This window comes from Mobula hypostoma, chromosome 2, assembly GCF_963921235.1.
Source record: "Mobula hypostoma chromosome 2, sMobHyp1.1, whole genome shotgun sequence".
NCBI lineage: Eukaryota > Metazoa > Chordata > Chondrichthyes > Myliobatiformes > Myliobatidae > Mobula > Mobula hypostoma.
Genome location: NC_086098.1, coordinates 84,769,126 through 84,791,514, shown reverse-complemented (window position 1 = coordinate 84,791,514; position 22,389 = coordinate 84,769,126). Strand labels below are relative to the sequence as shown.

At 42.3% G+C, this 22,389-nt stretch overlaps 2 protein-coding genes across 4 annotated transcripts in view; both read right to left on the bottom strand.

Moving 5' to 3' along the window:
* Window positions 1–8,809, bottom strand: part of rbm34 (RNA binding motif protein 34) — a 40,381-nt gene extending 31,572 nt beyond the window's left edge. The window contains exons 1-3 of the mRNA XM_063071657.1: window positions 8,637–8,809; window positions 2,604–2,769; window positions 64–194 (exon numbers count right to left, since the gene is read on the bottom strand). Coding sequence (XP_062927727.1) covers window positions 64–194; window positions 2,604–2,769; window positions 8,637–8,788 — 449 coding nt within the window. The 5' untranslated portion in view covers window positions 8,789–8,809. The remainder of the gene's footprint in view (window positions 1–63; window positions 195–2,603; window positions 2,770–8,636) is intronic.
* A 2,079-nt stretch (window positions 8,810–10,888) lies between these two features.
* The window catches only part of arid4b (AT-rich interaction domain 4B), a 152,778-nt gene continuing 141,277 nt past the window's right edge, over window positions 10,889–22,389 (bottom strand). For all 3 annotated transcript variants that reach the window (XM_063039623.1, XM_063039617.1, XM_063039624.1), the window contains 3 exons: window positions 18,055–18,282; window positions 14,374–14,520; window positions 10,889–13,172 (listed from right to left, as the gene is read on the bottom strand). In XM_063039623.1, the coding sequence (XP_062895693.1) occupies window positions 13,036–13,172; window positions 14,374–14,520; window positions 18,055–18,282 (512 nt within the window). In that variant the 3' untranslated portion in view covers window positions 10,889–13,035. The remainder of the gene's footprint in view (window positions 13,173–14,373; window positions 14,521–18,054; window positions 18,283–22,389) is intronic.

Genomic DNA, 22,389 nt, shown 5'->3' with positions numbered 1-22,389 from the left:
CTACATGGACAGGCTGGGCCACAGGGCCTTGCCTCCCTGTAAGTAGTCTCCCATTAGTCTCACCGTTGAGCCAGTTTCTGTTCAGCTGCTGTGAGCTTCTTCTGTTGGACTGGCTTCACTTCCTCCAGCTTTTGCTGCTTGCCCTCATTTCTGCCGGCTGGCTCTTTTGGAATCTTCCGTTTCTTACCACTGACCTGAAGGACACAATCAAAGAAATTAATGGAATTGTTTTCCTTAGCGTAGAAAGGATAAGCATGAAAATACCAGGATTTCTTTTGTGACTTCATGACCTCAGGATATTCCAAAATAAATATTAACCTGCACCCACCTTCAGTTAGAAACTTGGCCTGTTTTACGAGATTACATGGACTTCAGTTTAACATTTCATTTGAAAGGGCTGGGTGTAAGGGGACATGGTAGGGTGAGGAAGGGAAGGTTCCAATCAACTATCCAATTCTCCTCCTCATTTAAAGTTTGAGGCCTAGGGTCTCATCATCATGATGTCCCATCATCGGTGACTGTGAGTATGGAGTTCAAGGTCCTGTCATCAGTGTCTCCCAGGATTGGCACTGAACATCAAAGCTGGAAGCTCAATTGGAAGTCTGGAAGTTGAGGCCCGATGGCCAAGGCCCTGGTCTGCAAGTCCACTGGGGAAGTTGGAGGCGCCAAGTCTGCGATTCTGCGAGTCCACTGGAAACTGGAGGCCTGCTCCTGAGGTTGGTGGACTGGTTGTGTGTGTGAGTGGATGGACGAGTCGAAGGGAGAAAAGGGGAAAATGTTGCTGTTGTTCCACCGAATTTTGTGGGCATGCTATATCGGTGCCAGACTGTGTGGTGAGACTTGCAGGCTGCCCCAGCATATTCTTAGGTTGTGTTGGTTGTTAATGCAAATGACACATTTCACTGTATGCATCAATATACGTGTGAAAAATAAATGAATCTGAATCATTCCTAACTTAGAATTTTTCACAGGTTTATCCAATTTCCTGTTGGAAGTTGCAGTTACATCTGATTTAATTGCCCTTTTACCCCTATAGAGAGCTCAACTTGTTAAAACCCTAAAATACAAAACCACAGATGCGCTGGTCGAATTCATCCATGCTGAGCACAGCTGGGAGACTCACTCACTGTGTCAGTGAGGTCAGCCACTCATTCTCCACTTGACCTTAAACAAACCTCAATGCCCAGGTTGCCCTTCAAACCTCAAAGACCACCTCCAGCTCGGTCTGCATCTCCATTTTTGGATAGGGCTTCTGCTGTGGACCTCTTGCGCCAGTGGCAAATTGGAACAGATCCAAGTCTGCTTCGCTTCCAGATGAGTTCAATGCCTTCTATGACCATCAAAACACAGAGGAACCATAACAAACTCCCACAGCCCAGTCTTTGAGGCTGACATGCGGGCAGCCTTTGGGAGGGTGAACCCATGGAATGCATCCGGCCCATTTGGGGTACCTGGCCAAATACTGAAGACCCCTGCTGAGTGTTCACTGAGATCTTTAACCTCTTGCTTCAGCAGTCTGAGGTACTCGCCTGCTTCAAACAGACTTCATTTACACCGGTGCCTAAGAAGGATACGATAATCTGCCTCAATGACCTCATCCACAGAGATGAAGAGCTTTGAGAGTTGTCGATGAAACAAATCAACTCCTGCCTGAGAAATGACTTGGATCTGCTCCAATTTGCCTTCCAGCGCATCAGGTATACAACAGATGCCATTTCATTGGCTCTTCACTCAACCCTGGACAGCAAAGATGCAAACATCAGGATGCTTTTTACAGACTACAGTTTGGCATTCAATACTATCATCCCCTCAAAACTAATCAACAAGCTTCAAGACCTTGACTTCAATATATCCTTGTGCAATTGGATTTCCTCGATTTCCTCACTTGCAGACCCCAGTCAGTGAGCCAGTCCTCATTGGAGGATCAGGCAGAGAGCGTCAGTAACTTTAAATTCCTCGGTGTTATTGTTTCGGAGGACCTGTCCCAGGCCCAGCGTGCAAGTGGAATTACAAAGAGCACATGGTATCGCTTCTACTTCCTTAGGAGTTTGTGGAGATTGGGCATGACATCGAAAACTTTTGACAAACTTCTATAGGTGTGCGGTTGAGTATATATGGATTGGTTTCATCACAGCCCGGTACAAAAGCAGCAATGCCCTTGAATGGAATATCCTACAAAATGTAGCGGATACAGCTACAGCTACAATCCATCACAAGTAAAGCCATTGAGCACATCTACACCAAGTTTTGTCACAAGAAAGCAGCATCCATCATCAGGTCCCCCACCATCCAGGTCACGCTCTCATCTCGCTGCTGCCATCAGGAAGAGGTACAAGAGCCTCAGGATTCACAACCTATGGACTCACTTTCAAGGATTTTCCATCTCATGTTGTTATTACTTATTGCTTAATTATTTATTATTATTTCTTTCTGTTAGTATTTGCAGTTTGTTGTCTTTTGTTTACTGGTTTAATGCCCAGTTGGTATGGTTTTTCTTACTGATTTTATTATGGTTCTTATCCTATTATGGATTAATTTACTTTGAAATTCTAACCACATACCGCAGGGATTCTAACCACATACCGCAGGGATTCAGAGCTTACCTTGCGCTCCAGGACAGGAGTGAATAACAACTGGCTGGTGGAAATCGAGGGTGTGGAGAAGAGCGTCATCAGCGGCGTTGTTTTGGCCTTAGCCGTCTCTTTACGGAACAGACTGTCAGCCACCTGACCCACTGCATAGCTCTCCGTGTTGCTGTTTGTTTTGATACTGCACAGGGAAAGGAAACAGAATTGGATGAAATAAAACTGATACAGTTAAATACATCCCACCCCATCGCAAAAGGCTGTTCTGCACACTGTGCAGTTTGTTCAGCTCTCCCTCCACAGACTCTTTACCCCTCTCCCACTTCTTTCTTTGGTCTCAGCACAGCCTCTAACTATTTGCATCGTATTTTACTCCTGTAAACTTGTCAATGCCTGTCCACACTGGCCAATCACCGATACAGTTTGGGATGTCAGAGGTGGGAGGCCAGTTCCAGCACCGTAAGGAGTTTGTACACTCCTCCGCGCGAACATGTGCATTTCCTCTGGGCACTCCTGTTTCCTCTCAGTCCAAAGACATACCAATTAGTAGGTTAATTGATCATGTCAATTGTCCAATTTTCCCAGTTTGGCAAAAGAATAAATCAAGGAAGGTAGTGCACCCGTGGCTGACAAGAGAAATTAGGGATAGTGTCAATTCCAAAGAAGAAGCATACAAATTAGCCAGAAAAAGTGGCTCACCTGAGGACTGGGAGAAATTCAGAGTTCAGCAGAGGAGGACAAAGGGCTTAATTAGGAAGGGGAAAAAAGATTATGAGAGAAAACTGGCAGGGAACATAAAAACTGACTGTAAAAGCTTTTATAGATATGTAAAAAGGAAAACACTGGTAAAGACAAATGTAGGTCCCCTACAGACAGAAACAGGTGAATTGATTATGGGGAGCAAGGACATGGCAGACCAATTGAATAATTACTTTGGTTCTGTCTTCACTAAGGAGGACATAAATAATCTTCCAGAAATAGTAGGGGACAGAGGGTCCAGTGAGATGGAGGAACTGAGCGAAATACATGTTAGTAGGGAAGTGGTGTTAGGTAAATTGAAGGGATTGAAGGCAGATAAATCCCCAGGGCCAGATGGTCTGCATCCTAGAGTGCTTAAGGAAGTAGCCCAAGAAATAGTGGATGCATTAGTGATAATTTTTCAAAACTCGTTAGATTCTCGACTAGTTCCTGAGGATTGGAGGGTGGCTAATGTAACCCCACTTTTTAAAAAAGGAGGGAGAGAGAAACCGGGGAATTATAGACCGGTTAGCCTAACGTCAGTGGTGGGGAAACTGCTGGAGTCAGTTATCAAAGATGTGATAACAGCACATTTGGAAAGCGGTGAAATCATCGGACAAAGTCAGAATGGATTTGTGAAAGGAAAATCATGTCTAACGAATCTCATAGAATTTTTTGAGGATGTAACTAGTAGAGTGGATAGGGGAGAACCAGTGGATGTGGTATATTTGGATTTTCAAAAGGCTTTTGACAAGGTCCCACACAGGAGATTAGTGTGCAAACTTAAAGCACATGGTATTGGGGGTAAGGTATTGATGTGGATGGAGAATTGGTTAGCAGACAGGAAGCAAAGAGTGGGAATAAACGGGACCTTTTCAGAATGGCAGGCGGTGACTAGTGGGGTACCGCAAGGCTCAGTGCTGGGACCCCAGTTGTTTACAATATATATTAATGACTTGGATGAGGGAATTAAATGCAGCATCTCCAAGCTTGCGGATGACACGAAGCTGGGTGGCAGTGTTAGCTGTGAGGAGGATGCTAAGAGGATGCAGAGTGACTTGGATAGGTTGGGTGAGTGGGCAAATTCATGGCAGATGCAATTTAATGTGGATAAATGTGAAGTTATCCACTTTGGTGGCAAAAATAGGAAAACAGATTATTATCTGAATGGTGGCCGATTAGGAAAAGGGGAGGTGCAACGAGACCTGGGTGTCATTATACACCAGTCATTGAAAGTGGGCATGCAGGTACAGCAGGCGGTGAAAAAGGCAAATGGTATGCTGGCATTTATAGCGAGAGGATTCGAGTACAGGAGCAGGGAGGTACTACTGCAGTTGTACAAGGCCTTGGTGAGACCACACCTGGAGTATTGTGTGCAGTTTTGGTCCCCTAATCTGAAGAAAGACATCCTTGCCATAGAGGGAGTACAAAGAAGGTTCTCCAGATTGATTCATGGGATGGCAGGACTTTCATATGAAGAAAGACTGGATGAACTGGGCTTGTACTCGTTGGAATTTAGAAGATTGAGGGGGGATCTGATTGAAGCGTATAAAATCCTAAAGGGATTGGACAGGCTAGATGCAGGAAGATTGTTCCCGATGTTGGGGAAGTCCAGAACAAGGGGTCACAGTTTGAGGATAAAGGGGAAGCCTTTTAGGACCAAGATTAGGAAAAACTTCTTCACACAGAGAGTGGTGAAGCTGTGGAATTCTCTGCCACAGGAAACAGTTGAGGCCAGTTCATTGGCTATATTTAAGAGGGAGTTAGATATGGCCCTTGTGGCTACAGGGATCGGGGGTATGGAGGGAAGGCTGGGGCGGGGTTCTGAGTTGGATGATCAGCCATGATCATAATAAATGGCGGTGCAGGCTCGAAGGGCCGAATGGCCTACTCCTGCACCTATTTTCTATGTTTCTATGTCCTGTGATGAAGCTAGTGTTAAATAGGGTGGTGTGGCTAATTGAGCTGCAAGGGTCAGTTCCAGCTGTATCTCTAAATAAATAAATAAAACTTGCCAATTCAACTTTGATCATTGATAATTAATTAATTACCATCGAGACAAACATCTTCGCTTTCAGCTTCCTTCCACTGCACCCAGTGCCTCTCATTTGTGATTGTTTCTTTTTATTTTTAATTTAGAGTGTGCTGTACCACTATGTTAAACCCCTCTGTCTCAAAGCTGTAACAGACACAAGCAGGGAAATCTACAAATACTATTATCTCCTTATTACTTTCAGGGATGTGTGTATGTGCAGTTCAGGATCTTTATATACCTGGAAATGAAGAAAAAATAGAAGGTGAAGGAACAAATTAATTGGCAGAATTTATTTATTTATTTTGAGATACAGGTCCTTCCGGCCCAACTATACCCATATAACCGATTCACCTACTAACCCGTATGTCTTTGGACTGTGGGAGGTAACCAGAGCACCTGAGTAAACCCACCTGGTCACAGGGAGAATGTACAACCTCCTTACAGACAGCAGTGGGAATTAAACTTGGGTCGCTGATGCTATAAAGAATTATACTGACTGCTATGCTACCATGCAGTACACGATGCAACATAAAAATTAATAGATTTCACTATCAAAGCATGTACAAATAACTTGAGTGTGGAGTATGTAGTTGCAAGAAAAAGTTCGTGAACACTTTGCAATTACCTGGTTTTCTGCATTAATTACTCATAAAATGTGACCTGTTCTTCAGCAATAATAAACAAGCACAATCTGCCTCAACTAATAAGACATAAACAATTGTATTTCTTTTTGTCAATGCTGATTTCATCATTTAAACAATCACAGTCTAGATTTAAAAAGGTATGTGGACCTCTGGGGTAATGCCTTCTACAAAAGCTATTTGGAATCAATGAGATGAGATTAGAGGTATGAGTTTAGAGGTGCCCTGCCCTATAAAAACACACACACAAAGTCAGGTTACTGATAGAGCCTGCTCTTCTGAAGAAAGATCTTTTATGTGCACCATGCCTTGATCAGAACAATTTTCAGAGGACCTTAAAAGAAGAATTGTAGAAATACATAAAACTGGAAAAGGCTATAAAAAGCATTTCTAAAGACCTGAGTGTTCATCAGTCCATAATAAGAGAGATTGTCTATAGATGGAGGAAATTCAGTACTGTTGCTACTCTCCCTAGGAGTGGACATCCTGCCAAAGATCACAACAATAACACGCTGTGCAATGCTGAAGGAGGTGAAAAAGAACCCAAGAGTAACAGCAAAAGACCTGCGGAAATCTCTAGAATGTGCTCTTTGTTTTTGTGCCCACTATAAGAAAAACACTGAAGGAGAATGGTGTTCATGGAAGGATGCCACAGAGGAAACCACCGCTCTCCAAAAAAACATTGCTGCACATCTCAAGTTTGCAAAAGACCACCTGGATATTCTACAACACCTGTGGGACAATGTTCTGTGGACAGATGAGACAAAAGTTGAATCTTTTGGCAGAAATGCTCATTGCTATGTTTGGAGGAAAAAGAGTGCTGCACACTAACACCAAAACCCCATCCCAACTGTGGAGCATGGCGGAAGGAGCAGCATGGTTTGGGGCCTTACAATTGTTGAGGGAATAATGAGTTCAAAATTGTATCAAGACATTTTAAGGAGAATGTCAGGGTTGAGGTCTGTCACCTGAAGCTTAACAGAAGTTGGATGATGCAACAAGATAATGATCTGAAAGACAAGAGTAAATAAACAACAGAATGGTTTAAAAAGGAAGTTTGTGTTTTGTAATGGCCAAGTCAGAGTCCAGATCTTAACCTAATTGAGATGCTGTGGCATTACCTGAAGAGAGCTGTTCATGCAAGATATCCCAGGAATATTGATGAACTGAAAGTTTTGTAAGGAGGAATGGTCTAAAATTCCTCCTCACCATTATGAAAGTCTGATCAGCAGCTACAGAAAACATTTCATGGAGGTTATTGCTGCTGAAGGAGGTTCTACTAGTTATTAAATACAAGGGTTCGCATACTTTTTCCAGCTTGGAGTGTGAATAATCAAACAATATCTTCTAAAAGACATGAGGCAGATTGTGTTTGTCTATTATTATGATTAGATGAATATCAGACTGCATTTTGAGTAAACACAGAAAACCAGGAAGTTGCAAAGTGTTCACAAACTTTTTCTTGCAACTGCACTTAAGATTAACTTGTATAAGTAGACTGATTGGAAGTCTACTGAACATAAGGGGACTATTACAGGAAAATCTGGAAGGAAAACCTAAAACAGGACTTGAACTTGAAACACTGACAACTCCTTTCCACCCAGATGCTGCTTCACCCTCTGAGCTCCTCTAGCAGATGTTTGTTGCTTCAGAATCCAACATCTGCAGTCTCTTGTCTCCCATTTGATGTCTCCTGCCTCACCCTTGCCAGCTACCCTCACTCTAATGTTCAATTGGACCTTTCATTCCATTCCCAACCATCCAGAGAGCTCTCTCCCTCTTCTCAATCACAAGTACTTGACCCACAGAACCATAAGACACGGGAGGAGAATTAAACCAATCGGCCATTCAATCGTGGCTGATTTATTTTCCCTCTCAACCTCACTCTCCCACATAACCTTTGAACACCCTTACTAATCAAGAGCCTATCAAACCCTTCTTTAAATACTGTACACCCAATGACTTGGCCACAGCAATCTGTGGTAATGAATTCTACAGATTCACTACCCTCCAGCTCAAGAAATTCCTCCTCATCGACGCCAGTTCCCTATGCTACACCCTCCCTCTATCCTAACCCTGGTCACTTTCCTGCCGTGGCTCCCTCCTTCTGGGATCCCACTCTCTCACTGCAGCACTGATAAAGTTGATCGGCGGGCAGGTTGTGGATGGCATCACAGAAAGTTAAAGAGGCCACTGAGTGGAAGACAGAAAAGCAAGACTGTAAAAGGTGCAAAATGTACAGTGTTGGAAATGCAGTTTAACAAACAGTACCAGGAAACACCGAACATCGATTTTTTCCCCCCACCTTCCTGTTCAGTTCCCAGTCCCCGATCAGTTCACCTACCACAACCCTGCCAGGCCGCTGCATCTCCTTCCATCTACTCCCTCCCACCGCATCTATTAAGCCACTGCCCTATGTCCTCATCCCTACCACCAGTTAGTTACCTCTCCTCTCTACGGCCCACTCAATAAACGTTCCTCCAAGTCACCTCCACCCCCCACACGCACCATTCCTGCTTTCTGACTTAACCCCCCTCCCCTACCCCCTTCCGCTAACACCTTTTCTCCCCCTTTCCTACCCACCATCCACACCCCTCTCGCACTCCCACCGCTCTTCATTTCCCCACCTCAACTCACCCTCCATCACACCGTTTCTTTGCCATTACCCCGGCAACAACCGAGCGCACCGGAAGCACGCGCCCGGACCCGTGCCGGTCCTTCCCCCGACTTCCGGTACGGCCCGGAGGGGTTCCGGCTCTGCTTTCGGGCTGGGCACCGCATCTGCCCATTCTCCTGTACAGTACTGTTCATCCCAGGACACGGGATCCGGGGAAACCTCTCTGACCTGCGGGACGGGGGGAGATTGGTTGGACCAGCAGTTCGGGAACCTTTACGCACTGCTCCCATTTCCGCTGGCTAAACTGGGTCCGTACCACCACCTCCTCCTCCCCAAAGTATGTCCGCAGTCATCCAGCGCTGCGGAATCGCCAATTCAACACCGCAATAACCAGCAGAGCCCCCTGGCCTGACATGAATAAGTTTGCAGCTAATGTCTTACCTCAGCGAAATTTCCCTGCACTAATCCCCATCGTCCGTCATTGCTAATATCTTAAAAGACTGCAAGCCCTTTCATTAATTAATATTCGCAGCCACCCAGTCTCTTGGGCTTGTATACCGAGTTCTGTATAGCAGGTCAGACAGCATCTGCAGAAATGAATAAACGGCCGACAAGACATTTCGGGCAGATACTCTTCATCACGACCGGAAAAGAAGACGAGGAGACGCCGGGGGTGGGGGGTTAGGAGAAAGAAGCTGGGAGGTGATAGGTGCCAGAGGGCTGGAGAAGGAATCTGACAGGAGAGGATAGTGGACCATGGGAGAAAGGAAAGAAGGGGCACCAGGCGGAGGTGTTCGGGCATGTGAGAAGAGAAGGAATGAGAGGAAATTAGAATGAGGAATAGGAGAGAAGGGGGAAAGGGGGACATGTCCGAAAGCTGGAGAGATCAATATATATGCCATCAAGTTGGAGGCTACCCAAACAGAATATGAGGTGGTGTTCCTCCAACCAGAGAGAGTACCCTCATTGTGGCAGAAGAGGAGGCAATGGACTGACATGACAGAATGGGAATGAGGACAGGAATTAAAATTGTTGGCCACCAGGAAATCCCACTTTTTGCAGATGGAACCTCTCACTGAAGAAAATTCTTTTCATCTCTACCCTCAGTGACCCATCCATTCTTCAGAGACTGAGCCCTTATTATTGACACTCCAGTAACACTACCTCAGTTTTTGTCAAGCCTTTTAAAAATTCCATATGTTTCAATATACATGCTGAAGAGAATGTTGTGAACTATGAACTTGAAGAAGCGAGGCCAGCCAAAGCAGAAACTCAATTGTTGAATAGGAGGTAGGGAAAGAAGATATTCAAGGAAAAAAAGTGGGCAGTGCTGGTGGAACAGGGTATCGGTTTGGAAATCCTGACAGCACCCGTTTGTGATATTGTTGCAAACAGTGAAGCTAAATCAGGAATGAAGTTTTGTCAGAACTAGAGATGATGGTCTCAGACTTCCCAATGTTTAGCTGGGACAACACATGGCTCATCAAAATTCACATCAGATAAACATTAATTTCACAATATAAAATATAAAAACAAGGCATTGACAAGACCACACTTGGAATATGGCGAGCAGTTTTGGGCCCCTTATCTAAGGAAGATGTGCTAGCATTGGAGACGGTGCAGAGAAGGTTCATGAGAATTATCCCAGGAATGAAAGGGTTAACATACGAGGAGCATTTTTGGCTCTGGGCCTGTACTCACTGGAGTTGAGAAGAATGAGGGGGTTCTCAATGAAATCTATCAATCTATCAAATATTGGAAGGCCCAAGATAAGAGTGAACATAGAGGGGATCTTTTCTGGGGGGGGGGGGAGAAAGGGAGGGATGGAGTGAGTCTAGGGCCAGAGGACATAGCCTCAGAATAGAATTATGTCCCTTTAGAACAGTAATGAGGAAAAATTTCTTTATCCAGAGAGAGAGAGGAATCTATAGAATTCATTGCCACTGATGGCTTTGGAGGCCAAGTCTGGGTACACTTAAAGCAGAGATCAATTGGTTCTTGATTAGCAAGAGCATCAAAGGTTATGAGAAGGCAGGAAAATGGAGTTGAGCAAAATAATGAATCTGCATGATTGAATAGTGAAGACGACTCTATGGGCCAAATGGCCTAATTCTGCACCTCGGTTAAGTCTTTATTTGATTAAGGATTTGAAAAACAGCTTTTTTTTCCACTCAGGGCTGTGGTGCAACTGAACAATGCCCCATTTACAGTTGTTTGTTTTTAAGTTAGTGTAACTTAGATGTCACTCTAAATAACTCAGATGTTATTTTAAATTTAGTCAATGTGTTTTTAGTAACTGAATTGTCAGTATGCTGTTTTGGACTGAATGGAGTAACACTGTAATCTTGTTCTCAGCAATGACAACAAAGCTCTAACTAACTTTGAAAAGTGTCCTGCACAGGCTTGTTCATGCAGCTCACATAAAGAACTGCATAAAGCGAACTGTCACGCACAGCCAATAAATTCAACACATAGTAAATTAAAAACTCCATTTTGGTGTGCTAGAAAGAAAACTTTCACAAACTATGGCATTTTATTTCAAATGGAAGCCTTTCAATTTGCTTACATTTTTTTTTACAATAAATTACATAATTTCCAACCTTTTTGGAATCTAATAAATATTATATAACTTTTAATAAGTTCTTTTTAAAGTACATTGAGCTGTCAAACAAAGGTCCTACAGTCATGTACATGGTCAAAATATTCTGAAACCATTGTCAAGAAAATTCTTTTAAGAGCACAAGCTACACAGACCAAACAAATAGGCTTTTCCTACAAAGATCCTGTGTTAATTCAGAGGGAAAGAAAAACCCAACATCTACAAACGTAAAACCATCTTGCAGGTCTTGCCAAAAAGACACACACCCCCTCACACTTTTTTGATACCTTTTTAAAAAAAGATAAAAAGCAACATGCTAATTTTGAATCAAGGTACACCAAAGTTATCATAAAAACAGTGAACAGTCTGTACAGAGACGTGCAGTGTTTTAACAGCACTGCTCTTTAAATACAACTCCAAGGGGGTAGGTGGGGGCAGGGTGGATGGTAGGTACGGGTGTTCTAAATATACAAAAGGCATTATAAAAAGTAAAGAATCACTGATAAGTACATGTGTTGGACAAAGACAAGACTTATTGTTACATACAACAAAATCCAGGCAGAGGGTAGTTTTTTTGTTTATTCCAGGGCACGGCTGTGAACTGTGTATCTCAATTTCAAATCCTTTGACGCTACCTCAATAATCTCAGCAGATCACACAGCGAACGGATAGGCAGCTTGCTACACAGCCCAGGCAGAGACGAAGACAGGTTGTGGTCTGCTTCGCCAATGGTAAAATAAACAGTAGAAACCAAGTATTTCATGTGTCCAGAGAAAAAAAATCCCCTTTTCATTTACAAGGAAAAAAAAACACAAAAATATAACTTGTCATCATTTCCCTAGAATAAATATATCTTTTAGGCTGGCAAGTACATTGTTCATTATACACAGTTCTTTTAAAGATTTTTTTTTTACAGTTTTTGTTAGCTATTTTCTTTCATTTTTTGACGAAATGCTCTGTATCAAAATTAAAGAAAAAATATCAATGACTTTATATAAAAATGACAAAATAGGTTTCCTCTCCAACTGAACAGGTCAGGGAAAACTCACAGTAACCTTTCCCCTAGATCCGAACCTGTAAACACAAGGCAGTAATCAGGAAGGAATCTCATATGCATTTTGGTTATACATTGAAGGCTGATGCCAAAAGCACTATGTTCCACCACTGTCTGCCCACTGTAATCTTTGATTTACCTGTGCTTGTGTTACACAAAATAATGCGAGCAATTTTCCATTTTTTAAAAACCTTTGACAGTAAAATTCATTTAAAGAACAGCAAGCCTGTGCAGTAGAAGTGAATCAAATCAATACCAGAGATCGTCATGTGGTCCAGCTTCAACGGGAGTGGAGGGTGTGGTGAGGGTGAGGGGGGGGGGCGAGGTCTCATGAACACTGCCAGAAATGGTTAAAAGTTGGCCCTTTAAAATGGCACGGCGTGCACAGAATCTTCGAACAAGGAACATACAGAGGCAAAAGTCCTTCTTGCAACCCCGCACCCACCCACACAAAAGAAATCATGGTACGGCCCATCCATCAACAGTTACAAGATTCCCAGGCAGATTGTAAATGGTTATTGCTCCAACAGAACATTCCATTGTACTTCTACGTCTTCACAAAAGTGCACTTAAGTGCTGTTAGTTTTGCTGAGAAGCAGTTTTTCTTGTGGCGTACAGTGCTAGTTGAGTTGTTTTAATGTTTCGTAATTTTTTCTCTTTGTGCCTCTATCCAGCATCTCTTTTAAAAAAAATATTAATAATAAAAAATAAAATAAAAGTAGCCCGGGAGCCGTTTAAGTGCACTGTGCGTCGGGAGGTCCTTTCATCACCTACATTCTACCGACAGCCCATTCTGAGACGAGTTGGATACAGAGGGGTCGGCCAACGTTAACATGACGGCAGCTGTGAGAGAGCTGGACGAAGGTGAGGAAGAAGAGGATGCCGTTGTCACTGTTGCATTTGCTGTGGATTAGGGACAACAAAAGAAATTCTTAAGCATTTTTTGGAGCTAATTTTCAGTTAGAGATACAGCATGGTAACAGGCCCTTCTAACAAACCCATGCAGCCCAATTATACCCGTGTGACCAATTAACCTACTAACCCGAACATCTTTGGAATGTGGAAGAAAACCCACATGACAACAGAACGTTTCTAACTCCTTGCTTACAGTGAACCCGTGTCGCTGGCACTGTAACAACACTACTAAATACTACTCTACTGTTCTCTGCACTCTCCCAACTCTCGGTTATAGCCTATTGCAGTGGGCTTCAGCTGTGGACACAGAGACTCAGTTCATTCGCTGGTGGAAATCCCAATGTTTACGTTTACATTCCCATTCCCCGCTTCCTCGCTCAAGGTATACATAAACAACAGGATCACAATTATAAACAATTATTTGGGGACTGAGTTCAAAAGCCTTGAAGTAATGTAGCTGTATAAAACCCTAGTTAGACCACACTCAGAATATTGTGTTCATTTCTGGTCACCTCATCATAGGAAACACGTGGAAGCTTTGGAGAAGGTGCAGAGGGTACTTACTAGGATGCTACCTGCTTTAGAGAAATGTCTATGAGGACAGGTAGAGCGAACTAGGGCTTTTCTCTTCGGAGAGGAGGAGGATGAGAGGTGATGTGTATAAGATAAGAGGTATAGATTAAGTAGACAGGCAGAAACTTTTTCCCAAAGTGGAAATGGCTAATATAAGAGGGCCTTATTTCAAGGTGATTGGAGAAAGTTTTGGGGGGGGGGGGGAAGAGTGGGAATGTCAGAGATAAGTTCTTTACACAGAAATTGTGAGTGTGTGTTTGACCATGCCAGGGTGGTGGTAGAGGCAGATACATTATAGGCATTTAAGAAACTCTTAGATTTGCACATGGATGACAGAAAAATGGAGGGTTATGTGGGAGGAAAGGGTTAAATTGATCTTAAAGTTAAAAGGTCAGCAAAACATTATGGGAAGAAGGGCCTGTATTGTGCTGTAATGTCCTATGTTCTAAATAGACTAGCTGCTGTACAGCCTTCCCCTTTCATTTCTATGACTCGATTAGAAAAACATCACCGTTTGTACAGTATCTTAAATAAGGTAACAATGTCCCAATGTGCTTTTAGGACTTGAAAATTTCTTTCCAGGGCGTGTGGAACAGTACAGCAAGACTGGACTTACTATCACGCTCCTTCTTTTTCATGCGCTTTCTCCTTCTGTCGATGGAGGCGACCTCAGATTTTAGGGAGAGGTAATGTCGCCTGATCTCCTGTAGCTTCTCTTGAAGAAACGCAATGCGCTCCACACCACTCATATTTTCAACATCAGCTGAGGGCAGAAATTTTAAAATAACAAACAACACATATTAGGATGGTAAGAACAAATTAGCAAATAAAATTCATGAATACAAGACACACAAAATGCTGGAGGAACTCAGTAGATCAGGCAGCATCTATGGAAATTAACAAACAGTCAATGCTTTGGGCCAAGACCCTTTATCAAGATGGAAAGGAAGGGGGAAGATACCAGAATAAGAAGGTGGGGACACGGAAGTTCATTCTGGGAAGTATAATGTACCCCACCATGTTATGGGGGACAGGGGTTGAGTTCCTAGAAAATCACCTGCATCACAGTTTTCTGTAATGTGAACCTTATTTTCCCCCATGTTATAAGTGAGATGTGTTCCTACATTTTTCCTCAAAAGTTATGTGTCCCTTCCTGCTGAGAAATACACCTCATGGGAACACCTCCATAGGCAAGGGAATTCTGATTGTATTACAGACAGAAAGAGAAAGGCTGTTCCGGTTAACTAGAAACAGATGAGCATTGAGCACGTCTACAAGGAGGATTGCTACAAGAGAACAGTATCCATCATCAAGGGACCCACCATCCATCATCCAGGCGATCACTGCTGCCAGCAGGAAAGAGGGACAGGAGCCTTGGGCCCCACATCGCCAGGTTCAGGACTATTACACTTCAAACAGCAGGCTCCTCAACAAGTGCAGGTAACTTCACAACTCTGAACCGATCCCTGAACACAACCTATGGCTCCCTTTCAAGGACTCTACAACTCACATCTTCAGCATTTATCTACTTATTTATTTTTGTATTTGCACAGTTTGTCTTCTTAAGGTAAAACATTAACAATGCAGAATAAAGTGTAAAAGCTACCATAAAAGTGCAGTGCAGGTAAATGATAAAGTGCAGGATCATAAAACAAGAATGAAAGAAATTTCACTCTAGATTTTCGCTAGACAGGACGATGATTAAAATTGGGAATTAAGGTGGTTGGTTAAGATGGATAGATAAGACACCAACTAAATATAAACTCCCTGCGCAGGTAAGCTTAGCAGCCGCAGAGATCAGCATCACATTGTGAGGTGAGATTGCTTCAAGCAGATACAAGTCTGTAGGAATTACACTCAGTGGCCACTTTATTAGGTACACCTGCTTGTTTATGCAAACACCTAATCAGCCAATCATGTGGAAGCAACTCAACGTATAAAAGCATATCAGTTTTGTTCAGACCAAACATCAGAATAGTGAAGAAACATGATCTAAGTGACTTTGACTGTGCAATGACTATTGGTGCCAGACGGGGTGGTTTGAGTATATCAGAAACTGCTGATCTTCTGGGATTTTCATGCACAACATTCTTTAGAGTTTACAGAGAATGGTGGAAAAAACAGGAAACATTCCTTGGGCAACAGTTCTGTGAGCGAAACGCCTCGTTAATGAGAGAGGTCACTGGAGAATGGTTAGAATAGTTCAGGCTGACAGGAAGGTGACAGTAACTCAAATTAGATAACAACAAATTAGAACAGTAGTGTGCAGAAGAGCATCTCTAAACTAACAAAATGTCAAACCTTGAAGTGGTGGGGCAACAGCAGAAGACCATAGCTTGATCTCCTGTACCTAATGTGGCCACTGAGTGTATATGTGCGGTGCATTACAGTGGTATATCTGCCTGGATCTCTGAAACAGATCATTTCATGACATCAAATGTGGAGAGGTTAACAAAAGGGAAAGGAGTTTAAATTGTAAATCTACACAAAAGCATTTAGTTGTAAAATTATGGATTTCATAAACTGGTTAACACTGTAAAAACAAAATTGTGTGAAACCCACTGCAGGTAGAGGTACAAGGATATATAAAGAAAGCATAAAAGAATGAATAAATGGGAGGGATTGTGGGCGGGAGGAAAGGGGCTCATTTTGTTGTGATCTATTTTGCTCTGCCAAGCATTGTGGGTAGGCTATGGTGGTGCCAGAATGTGTGTGTATCACTCATGGGCTGCCCCAAGTACATCATTAGTTTTATCTTATTTAGAGGATACAGTGCGGTACAGGCTCTTCCAACCCAACGAGTCGCACCGCCCAGAAACACACCTATTTAACACAGGACAAATTACAGTCACCAATTAACCTACCAACCAATACATCTTTGGACAGAGGGAGGAAATTGGAGAACCCAGAGGAAACCTACATGGTCGTGGGGAGAACGTACAAACTCCTTACAGACGATGCTGGAATTGAATAACGAACTCCGGAATGCCCCATGCTGTTACAGCATCGCACTAACCACTACCGTGGCACCCAGTTGTGTTGGTTGTTAATGCAAATGACATATTTCACTGCACGTTTCAACGTACATGTGACAAATAAATCAGATTCTGATAACTTAGAACATATTTCTGTGAGAAACAACAGGAATATTTCATATGTAGCACTGCAGATTTGTAAAGGAATAATTACAAAGTTGTATAGGTCAATGTCATAAGGAGGATTCTGTTCTCTATTAACGTTCTTACCATTGCAGCCATTGTGCAGTTTCTACAGGGGATGGGTGTTGTCCCTGGGTACACTGCTGTGAGCAGCAGGCCTCCAATCTTTGATGGCTCTGGGCCTGTACTAAGTGGAGTTAGGAAGACTGAGGAGAGGGGCATCTCATTGAAACCCATCCAATATTGAAAAGTCTAGATAGAGTGAATGTGGAGAGGATGTTTTCTATAGTGGCAGAGTCCAGGACCAGAGGGGACAGCCTCAAATTACAATGACATCTTTTTAGAGATGAGAAAGAATTTCTTTAGCCAGCAAGTGGTGAATCTGTGGAATTCATTGCGACAGATGGCTGTAGAGACAAATCATTGGGTTCATTTAAAGCAGAGATTGATAGCTTTTTGATCAGTAAAGGTGTCAAAGTTTACCGGGAGAAGGTCAGGAGAATGGGTTTGAGAGGAACAATAAATCAGCCATGATGGAATGGCACAGCAGACTAGATAGACCAAATGGCCTATCTTCTCCTATGTCTTATGGTCATTAGAGATCTATCTAACTATTCTCAGGAGGGAGGGAAGGTGTTGAAATGAGGTATAAAATTATTTTTCTTGTAATTTAACTTTCCAATACTTGCTTATATTTTAATATAATCACCTACAGACATGTAATTGTTCAGCGAATGTTGCAGAAATTACTGTACAGTTGCTTCTGCATTTCTCTAGAAACTTATTAGTTTCCAGTAGGAGGTATCACACTACTTAAATCTGGCTATTTTATAGATTAATTGTTATCACTGAAAATGTTATCTCCACTGTATCTGAGAGGATCACAAATGATTTTCCTTTGTCTTTTTCTTTGCACTCTCAGCTCTCTCTTTGTTCGTTCTTCATTCTTTAATAATACAGCTGTAAGAAAAAGGTTTTGTGCCTCCTTCTTGACTTCCAAAGATTGCAAAAGTATTGGGATCCAACAAGTGGTTAAAAGCTCCATTTTCCTCATCTAAGACCCGCACCTAGTCTTTCTACCTTAGCATGGAAGAAAAATCAACTGAAGTTATTTCACAGCTAAAAAGAGACAAACTCACCCATCTGGATACTCCATTTGTAAGATCTTGAGCTCCTGCTGCTCTGTTCCTGTGCACTATTCTTTTCCCCATTCAGAGACGGTTTTCCAGGGCTCAGTACTTTGGTGGTAGATGTGCTAGCCGGCAGAGAATTGATTCCTGGTGCTACCACTGAAGAACTCTTCTTCACCTGTACAGATTTGGCAGTATTTTCACCCGCAGACATCTCTTCACTATCGCTACTGTTTGCTGTGAATATTAAGAAGAGAATGCATTTACTTGCTTTTGTGGCCCTGGGATCTCCCCAATCAACAAAATACTATTTCTGGTGCAAAATAAATCTTTAACATTAAAGAAAATGTATGTAAAGTGGTCACAGTAAAGTCCTTTAAAGTGACTAGATAGATCACCAGATGATCCTTTTCTAAACTGAACTTAACATAAACACTTGGCAGGTATCAAAGTCAGTCTACTTGCACTTACCTGAATTGGCATTCTTCATAAACATCTGAGGATGTAATTTGGGTCTTACTTACAAATTGTTGTAAAAAAAGTTCTTTTAAGAGTGGAAAGTTTCCTCTGTATTCCTCTGCGAATATCTTCCTGGATCATTCTATCTATTTATGAATCATTTTTCACTTACCAATCAATCATCTATCTATTTAGAGATAAAGCAGGGTAAAAGGCTCCTCCAGCCCAACAAGCCTATGCAAAATGTCACAAAACATTAGAGGTAAACATAACTAGATCAGGGTCATTGGATTTGTCTGTTATTTTCATCACAGCTTAGCAATTAATTGCTTGCTTGTATTTTTATAACTACTTATATATGCGTAACTGTTAGTATGTTTCCTAGTGGCCACAGTGTGTATGTACAGTTTTTCAGTATATCCACTCATTGTTAGATCTGTACAATTCTGGAAAGTACTAGAAGCTTCTTTGATGCTAGATTACTTGAATTAGGGCTATCTGATTGGCTGACAGTTGAATTTGAATAGAATATTTCTTATCTATGGAGTATAAAGAGCTGACCACAAGTCACTGCCATCTTCTTTCTTTTTGCTTCTCTCTCACTTCTGCTACTAGCCTATGCTTCTATTACTGTCCGTTTTTAATTTTCTTTGTTCTATTCACACTTAATAAAACAATTTTGAAGTAACAAGTTTTGTGCCTCCTTTCTGACTTCCAAATGAAGCTTGTTTTAAAAACATCAGAATCCAATAGAGTGCAAGATGCAAGAAAAAAACTGCCCCCCCCCCATCATGGTTTGTTCACTGATAGACAGTTCAGAATGTTTCCTTGTATACAGATTGACTAGAGGTGAAAGGAGACGGCCTCGAATCTGGACAGGATCAGTTGGTCATACAGTCACATAGTTAATAGATGGTACTGGACAGAAACTGCTCCTTAGTCCACCCAACTCATGCCTACAGTATTCCCATTCAGATAGTACACCACAATAGCTCACTTATTTAGGTGTCAAAGTGCCTCAAAAATGTAGAGATTGTATCTGATTTCACCACCTCTTCTGTCAGTAGGTTCCAGATATCAACCATTGTCAAATAGTAACTGACCTCTCAGAGCCCTTTAAACCTATGCCCTCTGTTTTTTGGTACTCTTACCACAAGCAAAAAGTTTTTGAATGAGCAAACACTGAGCAACAAACACAAGATATTCTGCAGATGTTGGCAATCTTGAGCAATATGCACACAAAATTCTGGAAAGACACAGCAAGTCAGGCAATATTTATGGAGGGAAATAAACATTTTGGGTTTGGGCCAAAAGACCATAAGATACAGAAGCACAACTGGACCATCTGGCTCATCAAGTCTACTCCGCCATTCCATCATAGCTGATTTATTATCCCTCTCAATCCCATTCTCCTGTCTTCTCCCAATAACCCTTGATCCCTTGACTAATCAAGATCCTACCAACCTCTGCTTCAAATACACCCAATGACTTGGCCTCTACAGCCATCTGTGACAATGAATACCACAGATTCACCACCTCTAGCTAATGAAACTCCTCCTCATCTTTGTTCTAAATGGACATCCCTCCATCCTGAAGCTGTGCCCTCTGGTCCTCAACTCTCCCACTATAGAAAACATCCTCTCTACATGTACTCTGTCTAGGCCTTTCAATATTCAATAGGTTTCAATGAGATACCCCCATTCTTCTAAATTCCAGTGAGTACAGTCTCAGAACCATCAAACGCTCCTCATACGTTAATCCTTTCATTCCCAGAATCACTCTTGTTAATCTCCTCTGGATCCTTTCCAATGCCAGCACATTTTTTGTAAGGGGCCCAAAATTGCTCACAACACTCCAAGTGCAGTCTGACTAATGCCTTATAAAGCCTTAGCACTACATTTTTTTTATATTCTAGTACTGTGTCTTGAATTTTCTCCCTGTTAGAAAACAGTCTATGTCTTTATTCCTTCTACCAAAGTATATGACCATACACTTCCCTACACTATATTCCATCTGCCACTTCTTTGCCCATTCTCCCAATCTGTCTATGTCCTTCTGCCAACTTCCTGCTTCCTTAACACTACCTGCAACCTCCACCTATCTGCACATTGTCTGCAAAGTTTGCCACAAAGCCATCAACTCCATTATCCAAATCATTGACATAACGAGAAAAGAAGCAATCCCAACACTGACCCCTATGGAACACCAGTCACTGGTAGCCAACCAGAAAAGGCTTCCTTTATTCCCAGTTTTTGCCTCCTGCCAGAAGGCCAATCTTCCATCTATGCTAGTAACTTTCCTGTAGTGCCATCGGTTCTTAGTGTGTTAAGCAGCCTCATGTGTGGCATCTTTTCAAAGGTTTCCTGAAAATCCAAGTAAACAACACCCACTGACTCTCTCCTTTATCTATCCTGCTATTTCCTCAAAGAATTCCAACAGATTTGTCAGGGAAGATTTTCCCTTCAGGAAACCATACTAACTTTAGCCTACTTTATCATATGCCCCCAATTACCCCGAAACATGCAGAAGTACAGCATGTCAGCAAAAATCTTGGCAAACTTCTATAGATGTGTGGTGGAAAGTGTGCTGACTGGTTGCATTACCGCCTGGAATGGAAACACCAATGTCCTTGAGCAGAAAATCCTACAAAAAGTAGTGGATTTGGCCCAGTACTGCACAGATAAAACCCTCCCAACCATTGAGCACATCTACATGAAATATTGCTGTAGAAAAGCAGCACCCATCATTAAAGATTCTCACTACCCAGGCCATGCTCTTTTATCGCTGCTGCCATCAGGTAGAAGGTGCAGGCACCTCAGGACTGGCACCACCATGTTCAAGAACAGTTACTACCCCTCAACCATCAGGCTCTTGAACAAAAGGGGATAGCTACACTCACTTTAGGATCCGGTTACATTGTTAATTCATGTTCGTTATTTATTGCTATTTACTTATATCTGCACTTGCACAGTTTGTTTACAGTTTATAGATCCTGATGTTTACAGTTTATAGTTACTATTCTATATGCCCGCAGAAAAAGAATCTCAGGGTTGTATGAGATGACATGTTATGTACCTTGATAATAAAATTTACTTTGAACCCCATCCTTAGTGATGGACTCCAATATCTTTCTAACCACTGAAATCAGGCTAACTAGACTATAATCTTCTTTCTTCTGCCTCCCTCTCTTCTTAAACAGTGGAGTGCATTTGCAATTATCCAGTCCTCCAGAGCTATTGCAGAATCTAGCAATTCTTGGAAGATCATTACTAATGCCTCCACAATCTCTTCAGCCACCTCTTTCAGAACCCTGGGGGCTAGTCCATCTGGTCCAGGTGATGTCTACCTTCAGACCCTTCAGCTTCCCAAACATCATCTCCTTAGTAATAGCAACTCCACTCACTTCTGACCCCTGACACTCTTGCAATTCTGGCATAATGCTATTGTCTTGCACAGTGAAGCTAATGACAGCTAATGAAGGGTCTCAGCTTTAAATGTTGACTGTTTATTTCCCTCCATACATTTTGAGCCACATTTCTTTCCTCAGACAACATACCTCCATTAATATTCTACCAGAAACATCCCCTTCCCACCCACCCTGCAGCTTAACACATTTCTGCTGTCCTAGTTCTAAGGAAGGAACTCTGACCTGAGACGTTAGCTTTGTTTCTGTTCCCACTGATGTTGCCTAACCTATTGATTTCTGTCTTCAAGAAGGCAGAATCATTATGGACCTTTAGCAGAGGAGGTACAGGAGCCTGAAATCGCACTCAACGTTTTAGGAGCAGCTTCTTCCCCGCTATCACACTTCTGAATGGTCTAGCAATACTGCCTATAATTACCCCCCCTTGAACTATTTATTTATTGCAACTTAGTGATTTTTAT